Source organism: Tenrec ecaudatus, chromosome 18 (genome assembly GCF_050624435.1).
Source record: "Tenrec ecaudatus isolate mTenEca1 chromosome 18, mTenEca1.hap1, whole genome shotgun sequence".
In the NCBI taxonomy this organism is placed as follows: Eukaryota; Metazoa; Chordata; class Mammalia; order Afrosoricida; family Tenrecidae; genus Tenrec; species Tenrec ecaudatus.
In genome coordinates, this window is record NC_134547.1 from 72,486,710 (window position 1) to 72,505,075 (window position 18,366).

Below are 18,366 nucleotides of genomic sequence, written 5' to 3' on the forward strand. Positions count from 1 at the left end.
GAGATCCCCTGTTGCTTTTTTTGTTCTCCACCCCATGCTATTTCTTCATTATGGGTTGGCGTGCTGGTGTCTTAAGCTGTCACACTGGTAGGCCTGTTTGCCCTACTGTACACACCTTTTGTTTTTGTTATTTGAATTGTGTGCATGAATGTTTGAAAATATAAATATATAAAACACCCTGAACTGGTTTAAGTAAACAGGAAAAAGAATGCCTTATTATCTGAAAAGACCCAGGGAGGGCTGGACTCTGGCCTGGTGACTTGGTCCCGGGAATATTGCTGGAGGGCCAGGCCACTGGGAACCTAGCTCTTTCTCTATCCACCCAGCTCAGGTCCGGGCCAGGGGTCATGTTACCCCTGGCATAGAAGGCACCCCTTCTCCTGTAGAAAGGCTGGTTCCTTCCCAATGTTGGCAGATGTGGAGAGTGGAGAGGCACAAGTCCAGGGGTGGGATTCAGCTAGTTGGGCAGCATTGACACCTAATTTTCTGTTGAGTTTGGTGAACTGGTTGTTAAAATGGTACTTGTAATCAGGACTCTCTCTGGGCAGCCGCCCTATGTGAAGATCGCAAGTTTACATTCCGTGTTCTTTTCTTGACGTTCATCTGCGCAAAAGTGTATTCTAGACTCCCCCGGTAATGGTCCTCTAGTCCTTAGGTATAAAAAACTAGAGGGAACTATGCTTGTCATAAAAACTAGGCATCTTGCCAGGGAGGCCCCGAATCAAGGAGCCAAGTGGAGATAGCGAAAATAGCAGTTCTGTTGTCTCCATCAGGAGTTATGTAATGCTTTCTCATTCCTACCTTAAAACTCTTCCTTAGGCCAATCTAATTTTGTGTACCTTGTTTCTTGTTCTTATTTAAGTATGAGCTGTATAAAATAATAAACTAAAACTACCTTTCAATATATTTTTCTTGTATACTTAAGACAGTGATCAGGGAAGTGTACTGGTTTCTAAAGAATTTGAGTCCCACCACTGAGTAAGTCCTCGTAGGCCAAGTCTAAATGGATGTCCAGGTGGGTCCCCCTCCAAAAAATGAAAGTTTTGTCTTAGCTTAAGAAGGCTGGTTGACTGAGAAGTCAAACCAAGCCACGAGTAGCCATGGAGGGGCACCTAAATGCTGGCCTTGTTACTTCACAGCTGCACGTTGGTCAACCCCAGGGTCAGGACCAGCGGGCTAGTTGTGAGTGTCTAAGCACCACAGGAAAAGATCCATCTCACTGTCCAATAAAGAGTGTATACACCGGGCATCAAAAAACATAGAAATTTTCCAATATTCTTTACACCAAAGAGCACTGTTTCTTGGGTTAAATTCGCCACAGCACGGTTGGGTGGAAATGTATCTTCCAGCTACTGCATCCTATGAGACCATAATGACCAGGAAGGAGGCCATTCTGAGTTGTCTCTAAGCCTCGCTTGTTTCTTTTTAACCCGTGAAATGAGACAATCATTGCAGCGTGACAGTGTGGTTGGAAAGATGAACGACTATGATTTCTGTAAAACGCAGTCATCAAAAGCCAAACTGAGCCCGTTTCCACCTGTCATTGCTGTGGGCGGTTGTTTGCTTTCCTTGTTGTCGTTGTCGTCATTGCTGTTGACGTTGTCTGGGTACCGTTGAGCTGATTCCAACTCACCATGGCATTGTATCCCACAGAACGAAACACCATTGGTCCTGGGCCATCCTCAACATTGTCCTATGTCATTGTGGCCACCACGGCATCTGTCGTTGTTGTTGAGGGGCCTCCTCTTCCTCACTTCCCCTCAGCTTTACCAAGCATCGTGTTCTTTCCCCGGCACTGGTCTCCCCTGATAATATGTCCAAAGGACATGAGACGAGGTCTCCCCATCCTGGCCTCTGTGGAGCCTTCCGGTTGTCCTTCTCCCAAGCCAGCTTCCATCCAGTCATTCCCACATCACAGTGATCTTACAGAACAGACTGGATGTGCCTCATAGGACTTCCTAGGCCGTGGGGCATCTTTCTCACATGGAGCAGCTGGTGGGTTTGAACCCTCAGTGTTTGGATTAGAAGTCGAGTGCTTAACAACAGCCAGACTAGGGCTCCTTTAGCCCGTCAACCAAACCCCCTGCCATCCAGGCGATCCTGACTCACAGAGGCCCTAGAGGGTGGTGGTCAGTAAGTCAGAGTTCCGAAGCTCGCATCTTGCTCCTGATCTTCTTGTCAGAGGTAGGCTGTTCAAGATGCCTCACATACATGTTGCTCTTGTGTGCCATTGCACCTCATAGAGACACTAGAGGACAGTGTAGCACTGCCCCTGTGGGTCTCTGATGCTGTCCATCTCGACTGGAGCAGGCAGCCTCATCTCTCTCCCAAGGAGCAGCCGATGGTTTCAACTGCAGGCCTTATGGCGAGCAACCAAACGCATAACTCACTACCCCACCCGGGCTCCTGTCCGTGTTCATACGCTTGCTGTGAAGTCATGGGTGTGTGTTGACATCCAGTGTACAGAGCAGGGTACTCCCAAAACCAGGAAAGAAGACATGCTGGAGTGTGTCGAATGCCCTTTTAAAATGACAGAGTTGGTCCCACCCTTATGGCCATCTCCAGTCTACTGATGGTGGCTGCCTGGGTCAGCAGTTTGAAGCCACCATTCGCTCCTCAGGAGAAAGCTGAGGCTCTCTGAGCCCGTAGAGTAGCACTCTCATGATCAGGCAGGAGCAGGTCTGCTCTGTCCCGTTGGGTGGCTGTGAATCAGGATCAACTCGGTGACAGTGCGTTGTTTTGAGTCATGCCCTAGAGGAGAGTCTGGTGGCCCGCCGAGACACAGAGGGAACTGATTAAAGATGCCTGCCCATGTTCAAGGTGGGGAAGAGGGTACCTAGGCAGAGAGCTCGCCACCCGTCCAGATCTAAACACCATCCTCTGTTGTGCTTCCCTTTCGCAGACGCTGGAAAATCCCAAGTATGAGCTGATCATCGAGGCCAAAGACATGGCCGGTCTGGACGTTGGGTTAACAGGCACGGCCACGGCCACCATCGTGATCGATGACAAAAATGACCACTCGCCCAAATTCACCAAGAGAGAGGTAAGTCCCACAATTCCTGGGGGTCAGGATCCATTCCGCTGCTGGCCTCTGGTTTAGCAAAACCCCACTCCAGCCCTGTGGGAGAGAGGAGGTGGTGGCAGTGGCGGCCTGAACAAGTGTTCACTGTTTTATTTCTTGTGTGGAGAAGGAAGGGAAAAAAGGACTCACAACCCACAGCGTAAACAAAAGCACTGAATCTTGTGAAAAAGTCCAGAAGAAAATAACTTCTAATGCCGAAATGCCATTCTCATGGTTTTATTGGTGTTATTTACTGCTGAGGTATGCCCGTCTCTGTGTGATTTTAGCATAACAATCACCCCTTTTCCCCAGCAAGTTCAGATTGAGAGGTCAGACAAAAGAGCAAGCAAGGAGGCAAAGCGCTTTCCTTGCCGACAAGGTGGCCCAGGAGCTTATAAATAACAACCAAGTTAGCTTGTCTGGGGGAGCAGTTATTGACTCCTGAGTCCTGTGCTTCAATGAAAATTGATCATGGTGGTGAGTCCCCATTCATGCCCATGGCACGATGCGTGGGGACGGGCTGAGAGTGCATTCGGTGGCTGAGTTTGCATCTGAGCCAGGAAGCCCTTGGCCACGTGCACCTGGTGGGATTGTCCTGAGATGGTGTCTTCCCCATTCCTGACCAAATGAAGAGAGTAAGTGCCCACGGATCCTGGCATTGGCGAAGCCTCTTTACGGGCTCCCACTGTTGACCCATTTGGCTGCACCAGTGGCCTCGCTGGTCATGTTTCATCAATCAGGGAGGGTCCTGTTCACTTTGGAGCCCAGGTAGCGTAAGTGGTGATGAGTTGGGCTGCGATCCGCATGGTTGGCAGTTGGAAACCAGCAGCAGCTCCCCGGGAGAAAGACTGGGCTTTCTGCTCCCGTCAACAGTCTCTGGAACCTCAGGGGTCACTGTGCATCAGCGTGGATGCGGTGGCAGTGAGAGAGAGGGATTGTTGAGTTGTTTCCTGGACCTGCTGTGTAACTGCTCTGAGGTCAGAGGCACAGGAAGGAGCAGAGAGAGATGAACGGAGTCTGTGCACCTGCAAAGGTGAACCCTTACCTGCAGCGCTCTGTCACCTCATTTGCCATTGACATTGACCCGCATCTGGACCGTCAGTGGCCTGGTCTTTCTCTGTGAGCCCGGGGTGTGTCCCAAGGGGCTTGGGACAGGTGGGCCTTCACCTGGTTCTTCCTTTCCCTGTGTCCCCTGGAAACCCTTCAGAGCCTATTTGGGGCAAGATGGTCCTCTCTCCTCGTGGTTTCTTGGAGAGTCGATGTTCCAACCACAGAAGAGTTCCCAGTTCCTTTATATGGTCTTGGTTCCACTTCTTTCCCTAAGTACATTCCTGTAACTGCTGATAAAAGACTCTCCATGTCTCCCAAACACATTCTAAAGGACTCCCAATCTAGTGTTGGAGGTGGTGGTAGAGGTGGTGGTGGTGGAGGAGGTGGTGATGGTGGTGGTGGAATGGTAGTGGTGGTAGTGGTGGTGGAGATGGTGGTGGAGGTGGTGGTGTGAGCAAAACGTCACTTGATGAGGGTGATGAGGATGGTGGTGAAGATGAAGATGATTCTGAAGAGCACTCTCCCTCTGTGTTGAAAGCCTACTATGTCCCTTTAAAGCAATCCCTGAAACATAAGACACCATCCAAACCCTGGAGTTTTAGGGGAGATGTCATCAAGTCCTGGAGATGGGACAGGTTCTCAGAAATAGCCCACTGTGGAGCCGGGCCTGGGAGGGACGGAAAGGGCAGGAGAAACATGTTGGGAGAGAAGAGGAAGACCAGAAGGGGCTTCGTAAGGCCAGATGGAGCGGTGTCCAGACTGTAGAAGAGGTAGAGCAGCCGGCTGTGGCTGCAAGAGAGAGATTTAACGCTTACAGCCTTCACGCTGGAATCATTTGTAGAAATAACAGCCCAGGTGTATTAGCTCCAACGTGGGGGGGGGGGGGGTTGAGCGCATCCAGGGATTAAGGGTGTACAGAAGGCAATCCAGGAAGATGCCGCCGTCCATAAATTTCAGCCTCTATCAGGACACTGCTTAGCAAGTTGATCTGAACGTACGGTTTGGAAAATTTCATCTGACGTGGTCTCCCCTCTCCAGAGGAATGCACACGTCTATCCATTTCCAAAGCTCCATTTCAAAGAGGAGTTATGATCGGCCGCTAATGGACAAGGCTGGGCTCAACAGAGTGGTCAGTCGGCCCTGAGGATTGACGACCCCCCGGCAATGTGATGATACCTCAATGTCGCCCAGCCCTTGGAGTCCTCCCGCCCCTCTCCTCTGCCCTCTGGGAGGCTGCACCCTGGTACAAAATGGGTCCTGCCACACCAGCCACACATCCACAAGACAGGAAGGCAAAGGAGACCTGCCAGCTCAGTGCACCTCATTTAAAGAGCACCCCCATGTGGCATCTGTGTGCATCTCCTTAGCTCTGCTGCGAAAGGCAGGAACTCTTTGCAGTTGGCTGTGGCAACCACACCCGGAGCCCTCGTGGCCCTAATGGATTTCCACATCAGGCTGCTAACTGCAAAGTCAGCCGTCCAAAACCACTGAGAAATGGGGTTCAAAAACCCACAGGGGCAGTTCCGCTCTGGAGCAACCTACAGGGCTGCTGTGAGTGAGCATGGTCTCTGGCAGGGAGCGTTACGTGTCTAGTATAACCACCACCGCCACCAAGGGGGAGGTTGTTAAGGAAGAGGAAGGAGACATCATAAACACTACTAAAGAAAACGTTTTCCTCTTTTAATCTTAGTGCAAAGTCAGCACCTTTGCTAGCTCCAGTCTCGTTTATCAGAAGCCCTGGTGACACAGTGGTTAAAGCGCTCAGGCATCAACCAGAAGGTGGGCTGTTCAAGCCCCCCAGTCACTCCATGAGCGAAAGATGAGGTGGTCTGTTTCCACGGCGGTTCTGCTCTGCCCTGCCGGGCTTCCCAGAGTTGGAATGGACACAGGGCAGTGGGCTGGGTCTTTCTGGTTGTCAGCTGGCCCTGGCTGCATGTCTGCTGAGTAGCAAGGCCCTCCCTGCTGCAGTCAGTGCCGGAAGATTCCTGTAACCGGAGAAGTGTGAGGCGATCAACGCCAAGGTCGAACTTAACATCGCTACCGATTTGCGGCATCAATTTCAGTCATTGACTTTCATGCCCATTTAGGTCAAACACACTATTCTGCCCATGGAGAGCATGTCGGCTCTGTGTTTCCCTAATAGTGTTTATACATGGATTCAACTCAATGTCAGTTTCGAGTCTCTTAAGGAAGGTAGTTTTAAATGGCCTTTGAAAGTCCACTCTAGAGCAAAGTGGGCAATACCGCCCCTTGGGGGACAGTGTTGGAACTATGGAGGAGAGGAGGCTGCAGAAACACTTGATCCTGGATGAAGGGCTATAACTTAATCAAATAAAGGTTTTCATTGCCAGAGGGAGTGCTGAGTAATTTATTTTCTCTGAAAAGGGTGTGGTAGACAAAATAAATTTGGGAACCTATGGTCTAGAGAGCTTGCCTGAGCCCAGAGTCATAGCCCTAATTGGCCACTCAGAGCCATGGACAGCAAAGCAGCTTATACCTGACTCTCTCTTCAGTAGCTGATTTTTTGTTTGTTTTTCAAATAACTTCAAATAGCTTATCGTGTCTCAAATAACTTTTGTTCTGTTTTTCAAATAACTGTTCTGTGTCCAGAACACTTGATGCATGGCCTAAACTAATGGAATTATTCATGTTTTCGCACAACTTCCATGATTCCTGGGGACTTGTGAGCCTCCTGGTATCTGCTCTTCCCTCATCTTTAAAACAACGTGCTTGCCAGTGGGTTTGAAGGTTGGAGGCAGCCTTGGGAGGTTTTCTTCAGTGATCCTATCTAATTTCATATTGGAGCTTGCAATGAGGATGGATAATTGAGACTTAACATCTTACGGTTTGGGCTTTGGACTTTGGGTGGGGGAGGTGCATTTTGTTGGTTTTTTTTGGTCCCGGGTGGAGGGAGCTTTGTTGACGTGTTCTCTGTAAAGTACATGAGTTAACAATGGCAATGCCTGTAATAAACATGGCAGACGGTTTAAGGATCTCATCCTCTAGCTGTAAAATTGCTGCTGCGTTGTTTCTTCTTGTTGTGCTCCACCAGGTCAATGCCAACTCGCAGAGCCCTTATGTGACCAAGGTGAACTTCCCCCAGACATGCCCGGGGTGCCTGGTGGGTAAGCTGAAAGATTAGCAATGGGCACGTGGTCGACCTGATCAAGAAGTTGTCAGCAATAGGGTATCAAACGGATGTAGGGTTTGACTCTCCAATTCCTAACATCCATACTGAGTCCCCCAGAACACAGAATGCCCCCAAGTCTTATTTTTCGTTGGGAAATCGGCATTTTTTCTTTTTACTAGAAGTACTTTCATTGACTATCTGCCAAATATGATGCCCAATCACATTTTATCTCTTCCATGTTTGTCTGCAAGCTCTTCATTTCTTCCTCACCTGACGATTTTACAACATCATGGTCCATAGTAAGAGGACAGGAAATCTAATCTCTCTGGCGGTGCTGATAGAAATGTTCCTCTGTACTGTTATAATTTCTCTAGTGTCGTAGTAGTTACACCATGGGCCATGAACTACAGGGTCAGCAGTTTGAAGCCACCAGCCTGTCTGTGGGAGAAAAACAGGGCTTTCTACTCTCTAAAGAATCACAGTCTCAGAAAGTCATGTGGGCAGTCCTACCCTGTCCTATAGGGTCGCCGTGACTGAGCATTGGCTCGACGGCAGTGAATTCATTTGGTTTGGTCATTTGGAAGGTTTTTGCTTTCTTTTTTTTCCTCACCTTTGTATACATGACATTGCATCCTGGGAAATGCTGCGTGTATTTTTGCGATTGTTGACCAATTTGAGAAAACGTCAATCAAATTTCTGCCTACCACGTTTCATCGTCTATAGTCCTCTTGTGTTGTGACTTTTCTGAAATGCTCTTTAAATGGGTGGCATTTTTTCCCCAGCAGGTTGTCGCCTGCATCCTTATTGTTTTGTGGTCCGTGCAGAGTTTTGAGTTCTCCTCATTGATGCTGGCCAGGCAGCTCACACCAGCAAGACATGTTCCTCTTTATTTGGGTATGTTCTGTGTGGCTCATTCCTCTCCACGAGTGGGCTTATTGGGGAGTCTAGGGGCTGTTGACTTGCTCACCGGGGGAATCAGCCTCCTTGTGGATTATCTGATGCAGAACCCAGACGAGGTCATTTCCCGGTATCTCGTGCCTTTGCCTCTTCACTGGGGCTTCAGATTCTGTCCGCTGTTTAAAAAGAATGGCTTTGTTCAGATCAAACTCACGTATCAGAGAGCTAGCTGTTGCTTCTTCAGTGATGTGGAGGTCATTCCAAAGTCACCCGGCCCCGCCGCATGACATACTGCTCAGTCTCGGCCATCCTTACGATGATTCCTATGTCTGAGTCTATTGGTGCAGCCCCTGCACCATCTGGTTGTGGGTCTCATTTAGACTGGAAGCTCCGCTGAATGCACGGGCGACCATGCTGGCACTTGTGATCCAGGGGCCCCAGCCTCCTGAGTTACAATAATACTCAAGCCACCACCGTACAACAAGCAGACCTACCAGAGGTGGCCAAAAGTTTGCTCTTCAAGACAGGCAGCTCATCGGATTCTAGCATAGTCACCAGGTTGTACCAAGCAGCAGAGCCCCGGTGGGGCCGTGGCTAAGCCCTCTGCTGATCGCCGAAAAGTTGGTGGTTCAGATCCACTCTCCATTCCAAAGGAGATATCAACCTCTGTTTCGGCTAAGGTTCTACGCATGCCCAGGATGGAATTCTACTCTGTCCTGGGGGTCACTGTGAGCTGGCATTAACTCAACAACAAGGTGTTCAGGGGTTGAGACAACATTCCCCAGACTGTCCACTTCAGAACATGCACCGATTAGCATGTACCCCAGCCCCATTTCCTCATCCCTTCAACCTCTGGCAACAACCTAGCTATTTTCCTGTTTCTGTGGATTTTCGTATTCTGGGCAATTATGTACCTGGAATCATATAATGTGCGGCTTTTAGTGACTAGCTTCTTCCACTTAGTAACAGGTTTTAACACGGGTCATCTGCATGATGGCAGGTATTACACGTTATTCCTTTGGATGGTCAAGCCATACCTTATGGTATGAAAACATGTCATCTTTTGTTGTCCAGTTACCAGTTGAGCAACACTTGATTTGTGGCCCTTTAGGGCAGTAGTTCTCAATTTGTGGGTCGCGACCCTTTTGGGGGTCAAAGGACCCTTTCACAGAGGCCACCTGATTCATAACAGGGGCAAAATGACAGTGATGAAGTAGCAACAAAAATAATTTTACGGTTGGGGAGTCACCACCACATGAGGAACTGTATGAAAGGGTCACGGGCATTACGAAGGTTGAGAACCACGGATTTAGGAGTTTCTGAATAATGTTATGTACTACTTTGCTCATTCAACTACAGCTGATTCACCTTTTATTTTAATTCTCAATTCTGTAGCTGTTAGGGTGAACAAGATGTCACCCCTGTTATCCTTCCAAGTCAGGGGTCTGTCATGCCTCCCTTGTTTTGTTGGACAAGGATGCCTTTCCGCATTGCCGTTGATGTAGCTTGTCTGACATGGGACCATTCCTTCCTCATGGCGTTCATGCCAAACGTACACAGGCTCCTGGGGTGTCTGGTTCTCCAACCACTCAGACACAATGCCCAAATTATAAAACTGAATGTGTATGGGGAATTCTGTGTTTCCCGTGTATCCTCCTATTTTCAGGGGGCACACAGGCTAGAGAATGTAATTGGGAATGGCACTACAAAGCTATGCACTGGATAGAATCACCAACCGCTTGAGATCAAAAGGGAAGCATTTGCCCCAAGACAAAGTTCAGAAGGAAAGAAGGATGAACTGAAGTGGCAGACACAAGAAGGAAGTGGGAAGAGGGATGCTGCCTTGTGGGGATTGCAATCAATGACATTGTGTTGGACAGGATTCTCTAGAGAGACGAACCAGATTGCTAGTAATTATATATAAATATATTTATAAAGATAGATATATAATATAGGAAATGAACCGTTAAATTATATACAGATAGATAATACAAGAAATTAACAGTTAAATTATAAAGCAGTGAGACACTAGCACTCCTTTAAGGCTTGAGAGTCACCAGTTGCCAGTCCCTTTCTGTAGAGAGAGCTGGGTTATATATTTCCAGGCAGCAAACAGCAAGGCAAGTCACCAACTGTCGGTCCCCAGCTCCAGAGACGAATATTCCAATCGTGTGGGATTAAAGGGACCTCAATTTGCAGCGACACAGTCCACAGGCTAGGCATCCCACAGGTAGTGTACCCCTTTAAATTGAGGCACAGACCAAGCAAGGCGAGGCTCACTGAGCCATTTATCCCTCCGCCCTTCAATTAAGCCTACTTGTGTTTATCGGCCAGGCTGGCACAATAAACTATCGCAGACATGAAACAAAATGTGTATGAATTGTTGAATGGGCAACTGATTCGCTATGAAAACCTTCACCCAATTCACGTTAAAAAGTCTTTTCTTAAAAGAAAGAAATAAAAACGGGGAGTGGGTGAGGATGGTGATTTGAAGGTACTCACGCCCTCTCATGCCATTTGCTTCAAAAATTGTCAAAAGGGCTAAAACACTATAAGTGCCTCACTCATGGATATTGATCAGCAATATCAGGAAACAAACATACAGCCAAGAGGGCTGAAATGGGTTACGGAGGTGACTCTTGCTTTTCAATTCCCTTGCCTTCAATTCCTTTGATTCGACACTAAGACCGGACTTTTGCCATCATTTCGGATCTCTTTTTACCAGGGAGGCTGCAAAGATTTCATGGGGGAGATGAAAAGATCATGAATTTTTCCAAGAATCTTGTAAGCCTCATCTTTGGTTTGGGTGGTGAGATGGTTCTAGGTCTGAAGTTAGCGATCGTTACTGGAGGTCCAGTTGAGGTAAGCATCTCTGCACGAGCCCTGGAGTCGCATACAGTAACCGTCACCCAGGTGCCATATTTCTCGTGACTTGCCAGGAGGAGCTCATTGTTTTCCTCTGCTACATGTGCTTCCTTGAAAGCTGGCCTTCCTGAGGCAGGCCCTTCAAATGCAGATGTGCCTGTGTCTTAACACTGTCCACATAATTACACGGGCTGTGTGTTCAATAGCGATCAATCCAGAAAGCCAGGCACATATTTTCTTAGACAAATCGAACCCATTTCAATTATCTGACTCAAGTGACTTTTCTGGAGGGCGGAGTCCAAGACATTTTAACAGACCAATAAATCTTTAAAGATGATTAAATGTTATTCTAAATAGTCCCGGCTCCCTCTCCTGTGGAGCTTCTCCACAGCCGAGACAGTGAAATATGTGGGATTTTGCTCTGAGCTGCTATTAAACCATCACCTCGGACCATTTTCTAAGGGGCTGGGGGTGTAAATAAAACCAGGTAGGCATCGCTGGTATCTTTGCACCAGGTTTTTATGGTGTGAAGGGGAACTGCCAATGGGCAAGAGAGAGAGATTTGGAGAGTCCATGAATTGTTCGATTTCTCAGTGAATGTAACCGTGATGTTGACACCATACTGTCTTCTACTGCACGTGCAACAGCATGATGCCAAAGTCTGAACTATCCTGAGGTGACCAAAATGGGACACCGAGATGCAAGGTGAGCACATGTCTTGGGGGGAGGGGCACCCACCTTTGGTGCAGGTTGGTCACACGCCTTTCACATCTCTGCGAAAGGCCATAAAATGGGGTGTGCCTGTAGAAGCGGGTGATTCTGGGGTATGGGTGCCACCAATTTCCACCACTGCAAATGATCGTTCCTTCTTGGATTACCACAATGGCCGGCCCATCTCGTCCATGCCAACGTCTTGCCCAAGGACTCCCACGAGCCGCCCATGGCCCACTGCTTTCCCCACTCCCTAGCACATGAAGAATGAAGTATTGACCGCACAACAGCCAGCACCCAGGCTCACGCTTATCTTCACTTGGAGGGGACGAGTTCATGGCTTTCATGTCCAGCACCAAGGTCAGGGGAAATCATGAAATCATCATGTGAGTCTCCTAGGTCACCTTTGAGAGGCACTCGAAACGGCTAGTCAACAGCCGACTCTCTTGTTTCAATGAAGTGAAGGGAGCATTCACACAAATATAAGTCATGCTCTACCAATAGAAGCCCTTCACTGCCCCGTATAAGCCGTCCTTCTGGCTCAGGAAAAGAGGGTGTATGCCTTCCGGATTTAATTGTTCATACACAACACGATGTGAACTCTTGCCTTGTCGAAAATGCAACTATAAAAAAAAAGAAAGAAAATGCAACCATAAGCTGTGTGTGTGGTGTGAAAGCATCTGGACTTTTTTAAGTGGACATGGACCCATCCCTGTGGCTTTATCTTGCAGTCACTGATGGGGGTAGACCAGAGATCCAAGTGCTCCGTTGCCTGAGTCATTCTGTCATGAAGATACTCGTGATTTGCCCATTCCCCCATCATCCTGACACAGAACGTAGAACTCTGCCAATGATGCACCTCTGCTAAGCTGCTGGGTAGGCTCACAGGGTCAGCTGCAACCCAGTGGCAACTAAAGCAATGTTTTGCAGCTGGTAGAATCTTGCCACTGAGCCGCTCCCCAGCCCCGAGGCCCCTGAAGACTCGGTCCATCTATTCTGTTCAAAGTCAATATCCTCACAGCAGGAGCCACAACCGTACGGCGGGGACGCATCCTGTTGAGCATGGCTCCCCCCCACGATGAGCACTGAGGGGCTCAGAGTTAGAGGGTCAAGAGCTGTGGAACGGAGCCAACGAGGGTGTGGGTGTCATGTCAGGGAAGCTGCGAGCCCGTAAGCATTGAACCTGTTCATTAGTTTCCAGCATCAAGCAACACACAAAGCACCGCAGTAGGACATATTGGCAGACCGGAGGTGTAGCATTCCATGTGATTAAGGTATTCGCTTACATATTGTCACTTTCTCCACATGAGGATGTGGTGCTGTTATTAGGTGTTATCGAGTCAGTTCCAACCCATAGGGCCCTGTGCACAACAGAGCGAAACCCTGCCCGGTCCTGCCCGGTCCTGCCCGGTCCTGCCCGGTCCTGCCCGGTCCTTCCAATTGTGTTCCGGTGCCTGAGCCCATTGTTGCAGCCACTGGATCCATCCATCTCCTTGAGGACCTTTCTCTCCTTCCCAGACCCTCCACTTTACGGAGCACGATTTCCTTTCCAGGAACTGGTCGCTCCTGACCACATGTCCCCAGGATGTAGGATGAGTTCTTGCCCTCCTTGCCTCTGAGGAGCACTCTGGCCGTACGTCCTCCAAGACAGACCGGGTTGTCCTGCGAGAAATCCATGGTTCTTTCCGTCTTCTTCAGCAGCGCCACAACTGAAACGCATCCATTCTTGGGTCTTCCTTCCTCACCGTCCACCTTTCACGTGCATGTGAGGCAACTGAAAGTACCCTGCCTAGGGTTAGGGGCACCTTAGGCCTCAAAGGGACATCCTTGCTTTGCAATCCTCTAGAAAGGCCTTAGGCAGCAGATTTACTTAGCAACGCGTCTTTTGACCTCCTGACTGCTGCTTCCATGAGACACAGGGATGTAAGCTCCATAGAAACCAGAAACTTCCTCTGTTTGCTCCCTGAAAATAGTTAAGCACTCAACTACTACCCGAAAGGTTGGTGGGTCGAATCCACCCAGAGGCACCTCAGAAGAGGGGCCCAGCAATCTGCTCCCGGATGGTTGCAGCCCTGAAAACCACGAAGTCAGAATCAACTCAAGGGCAGGGCGTGGTTTGGTTTACATGATACATCTGCTCACGTAATCCCAGAAAGAGTGACTGTCTGGCTGTTACGTGACAGGGGTAAGGGAAAGGTGACATTTGAGAGCTGTGTTCTTGGTGGGGACTTCAGAGAGAATCTCATCTGAACTCAGGTGGTGTCTGTGGGGGCCTTTGCTCAAGGCGACCAGCTTAAGACAACAGCCGTAGGTCCCTGGGCCAGAGGAGGCAGCCCAAATTCTGTGACACCAGAGATGGGGGGACCTTGAGGTTCCTCACGTACCAGGGAGTGCAAGAGCATGGAACGATGTGCATAAACTGCAGGATGCCCTAAGTCAACTTCACTAGCAGCCGAGTAAGAAAAGCTCCAGAAGGCTCAATGTGGATCAATAATGCATAAAGGGTTTGTTAGGCTGCAGTGGGGCCCACACTTACCCAGGGAGATTATTTTCAAATGGAAACGAAAGAAAGACTCCATCGTTCCCGAGTGCCATATGGGGTCATTCTTCCCAGTGGGAGTCAGCAACATCACCCAAGACAGCTCTGGTGGGGTTCTGCCTCTTCGTTTTTTAGTGGGGGGAGCCGATCAACGGGTCTTTTCTTCCACAGAGCACCTGGTGGGTTTGAACTGCCAACCTGTCGGTTAGCAACTGAGGGTCTCAGCACTGCAGCACTGGGCTCCCTACATCGCCCTGAATGGCCTTGGACCACCTGCTGGGGCATCACTGTGCACCTGTGCTTCTGTGGCCCTTCTCTTCCTGCCTCAGTCCTGGCCGGCCTCCTGGTTTGTCTGACATCAGCATGGTCCTCACTGGGCCCTGCCTCCTCCTGAATGGAGCTCCCTGATAAAGTCATAGCTCTGTGTCACCATCTCCCGCCCCCCCTGCCACCGTCTGATCTCATCTAGCCAACAGCACTCTAGCCGGCCCCCCTGCAGATCAGAGCAGGTCTCAACCCATTGCCCCTAGTTCGGGTGAGAACTGCAGGCCCACACACAGAGACAGCTTGCTGTCTGTCTTAGAATGGCCATGCATGGCCTCCCAGATGTCGGGCCTCCCTTGGGCCTCTGTTTTGTTTCTCCTAGTTAAGGAAGCACGTGTGTATGCAGACATGGGTGTGATTTAATCTACATCAATGCCCCCTGTGCTTGTCGCGGAGCCCCGTGGTCGGTGTGTTTACGTCTGTTGGCAGTGTAGCCCCCCCCCTTTTCTGAGGAGTCAATCATTATTGTATTGTATTTTTTGTTTTTGCAGACTCAGGCCCCCTCACCCTCCACCAGCCACCACATGTCCCGCCAGGACCCCGTGCAGCATGCAGGGCCCACAACTTGCTTTTCTTGTTGGCAGGGCTCCCACCCACCGCCTGGCCTGGGATTGGTTGTTTGCCATTCAACCTTATTGAAAATATGCTATTTTTCTCTTCAGCATCGTTACCACTCTGATCCCCACCCCCTGCAACTTGGAAAACATGTCCGGTGTCACTCAGGGGTGACTGTGCTGGAGCCCAGATGGCCCCTGTCCTCTCCTGAGGGGGTGGCTGGGTTTGTGTTAGCAAGAAAAATTCAACCGTACACCCAGTCCTGTGCCATCCTCACCACGGTGCCCACGTGCAAGGGGCTGCGAACCTGAGAAGATGGGGGTCAGCACATGCAGCCTCGGGTAGGAAACTCTGCCTCTGGACACCAGGTTCATCAGAGCCCAGCACAGGCAGCCACCCAAAATAAATCAAAACTCACTGCCAGAGAGTCCATTCTGATGCATAGCGACCTTACAGGACAGGGTAGAACTGCCCCTGTGCGTCTCCAAGACTGTCACTCTTTATAGGAGTAGAAAGCCCCATCTTGCTCCCAAGGAACGACTGGTGGTTTCGAACTGCTGACCTTGTGGTTTGAAGCCCATTGGGTAATCCACTGTGCCACCAGGGTTCCCTGGGCAACCACATGGTCACAGGTTAAGCATGAGGAAGCAGTGTTGCCTTTTATTCCTGAGCGTGCTTGCTTGCTAGCTTGAGTTGACTTTGCATGTCACCTGCTCCGCACCTTGGTGCTTGGGTTTGTGAGGCACATGAAGAAAGCCATCCACCACCTGGCCAAGAGCCAGGTGTCCCGGGAACTCTGTGACTTGTACCCCACAGCCGCTGGGAGGCCATGGGAAATCTGGGAGCTCAGGAGCCAGTTGGCAGGGAGATCACTGTGGGTGCACGGATGGAGCACCTCCTGTGAGCGGGGTCTGAAAGTCAGACCCTCTGTAAATGGTTCTTGAACTCCACTCGTCAATGTGTGGGTTGCAACCCCATTGGGGTCTTTGGTTCTTGCTGTTGAACTCCAAGGAGCCCCTTTGAGGCTTTGTGTGGTGAAGTGTCCATCTTCCCTGCTCTCCTCAGCCCCCGCCCCCCCAAGAGATCACCCCCTCTCTCCCTCCGTCAGCAGCTGGCTTTGCCTCCCGGCTTTTGTTCAAAGTCGACCCCAGTGGAGGAGGCCTTGGTGTTGTTGGGTTCCATCACGTCTGGTGCAACCGTCGTGACCGTACACCCAGTCCTGTGCCATCCTCACCATGGTGCCCACGCCGGAGCCCACTCTGGCAGCCACTCTCCAATCCCTCTCCTTGGGGGTCTCATCCTCTCTTTCGCTGCCCATCTGCTTTACCAGCCCCGATGTCCTTCCTTCTGCAGAGACTGGTCACTGCTGACAACTTGTCCAAAGTGTGTGAGACGAAGTCACGTCCTCCTGGCTTCAAAGGAGCGCTCTGCGTGTACTTCTTCCAAGACGCTTGCCCTTTCAGCGGCTCGTGATACTTTCAACATTCCCTTCCAGCCCCACCATTCAAGTGCATTGCTTCTGCTTCGGTCTTCTGTCCTCCGTGTCCAACTTCCCCATGCCTGCGGGGCCACTGTTGGTCCTTTTAGCCATCCATATACTTTCCGGCGGTACTAGAGCCAGGATTGAAGGTTGACTCTCGATCCAAGAAGAAGCGGTTACAAGTGGAGCTGCTAACCAAAAAGTCAGCAGTTCAAAACTACCAGATTCTCTGTGGGAGCGACTGACAGCCTCAGAAACCCGCAAGGGCCATTCTACTGTCCTGCAGGGCTACGAGACATCAGAATCGACTCCCTGGCAGTAAGTTTGATTTGTTTGTTCCACATCTGAGAAGGCGCCCCAGTGGCACTGTCAAGCAAAAGTTGGACTGCAAACCGCAAAGTCAGTGGTTCCAACCCCACTGGCCTCTCTGAGGGAGAAAGATGAGGCTGTCTGTTCGTGTAAAGATTCAGTCTCGGGAACTCGATTGGGTAGTTAAAGAAAGGCCTTCGAGGAGAAGGACGGACACAGTGGCTGCAGCAGAGGCTCAGGCAGAGGAACGATTGTGAGGGTGGCGTGGGACAAGGCAGGGTTTTGTTCTGTGGTACACAGGGTCGCTACAGATGGGACCTGACTCAGTGACACTGACGACAACAGCTCTGTCCTTTAGGGTCGCTGTAAGTTGCAATCAGCAGTGGGTTAGGAGAGGAAGTCGATTTAAGGTATCAGTCAGCAAAAGCAAGAGGAGCTCAGGTGGCTCAGTTGCTAACGGAAATCGGTTCAAACCCACTTGGTGGGAGAAAGGTGTGGCCGTTACCTTCCGTGGAAGGGCAGCTGAGAAACTCCACGGCTGTTAGCCCGCTCTGCCCCCCAGGGTCACTGTGAGACATAGTCTACCAGCGCCAACGGCTCGACAAAGCAGTCGTTTGCCTAGATACCAATGATAGAGGTCAAGAGAGACCATGGGAGGGCCAATGACAAGTCACAGAGGACAAAGTCTATGAGAAACCCCATACACAGAGCATAAACGTACATTGGGCATGTTTGCAGGAGAGGCCGGGCCCTACAGAAGGAAGGACGTCCAGCTTGGTACAGTGGAGGGGCAGCAAAACAGAGGAAGGCCCTCGAGGAGACGGAGGACACAGTGGCTCTAACAGCGGGCTCGGCACAGCAGTGATTGGGAGGGTGGCACAGGCCTGGGCAAGGTTTCCTTCGGCTGTGCCCAGGATCGCTAGGGGGCAGCGCCGACGACTCAATACCACTTGCCAACAACCCACCTGGGAAGCTGCGAGGCTGTTTTGTGGCCCCAGGGGGGGTGACGCGCTCAGTCTGAAAGCTCGGTGCTTGGCTCTTTCCCAGACATTTTGATAATGCATCTGGTCTCAGAGCCAGCAGGGAAGCATCCCCTGGAATTGTGGCGTTTCCTTCCACACAGAGCACAGGGTCGGGCTCATGAGAAGGAGCTCGGCATTGCTTGTTGAATCCGTCCATTCTGATGGAAACTGCTAAGTGCTTCTCCATAGACACTCAAGCTCTTGTGTTTCGGCTGTTAAACCCACACCACAATTGTTGTGCTTCACAAACTCGAGTCTTTACAAACAGACGTATTATACCACCACAGCCTTTGCCCAAGAAACCCCAAGTCCCACGGAGAAGTAGCAAAGCCAGCCACCTAGAGGGGTCCCTGCCTGTACAATTTACCCTCAGGGAGCTTGCCCAAACACACGGTGTGTCAGACCCAGCTTATGGCCAAGAAG

The 18,366-nt window shown here is 50.3% G+C and overlaps 1 protein-coding gene across 2 annotated transcripts in view; it reads left to right on the plus strand.

Annotated features, from left to right (window-relative positions):
• The window catches only part of CDH13 (cadherin 13), a 1,090,774-nt gene that overhangs the window by 976,042 nt on the left and 96,366 nt on the right, over nucleotides 1–18,366 (plus strand). For both annotated transcript variants that reach the window (XM_075536309.1, XM_075536308.1), the window contains exon 8: nucleotides 2,903–3,043. In XM_075536309.1, coding sequence (XP_075392424.1) covers nucleotides 2,903–3,043 — 141 coding nt within the window. The remainder of the gene's footprint in view (nucleotides 1–2,902; nucleotides 3,044–18,366) is intronic.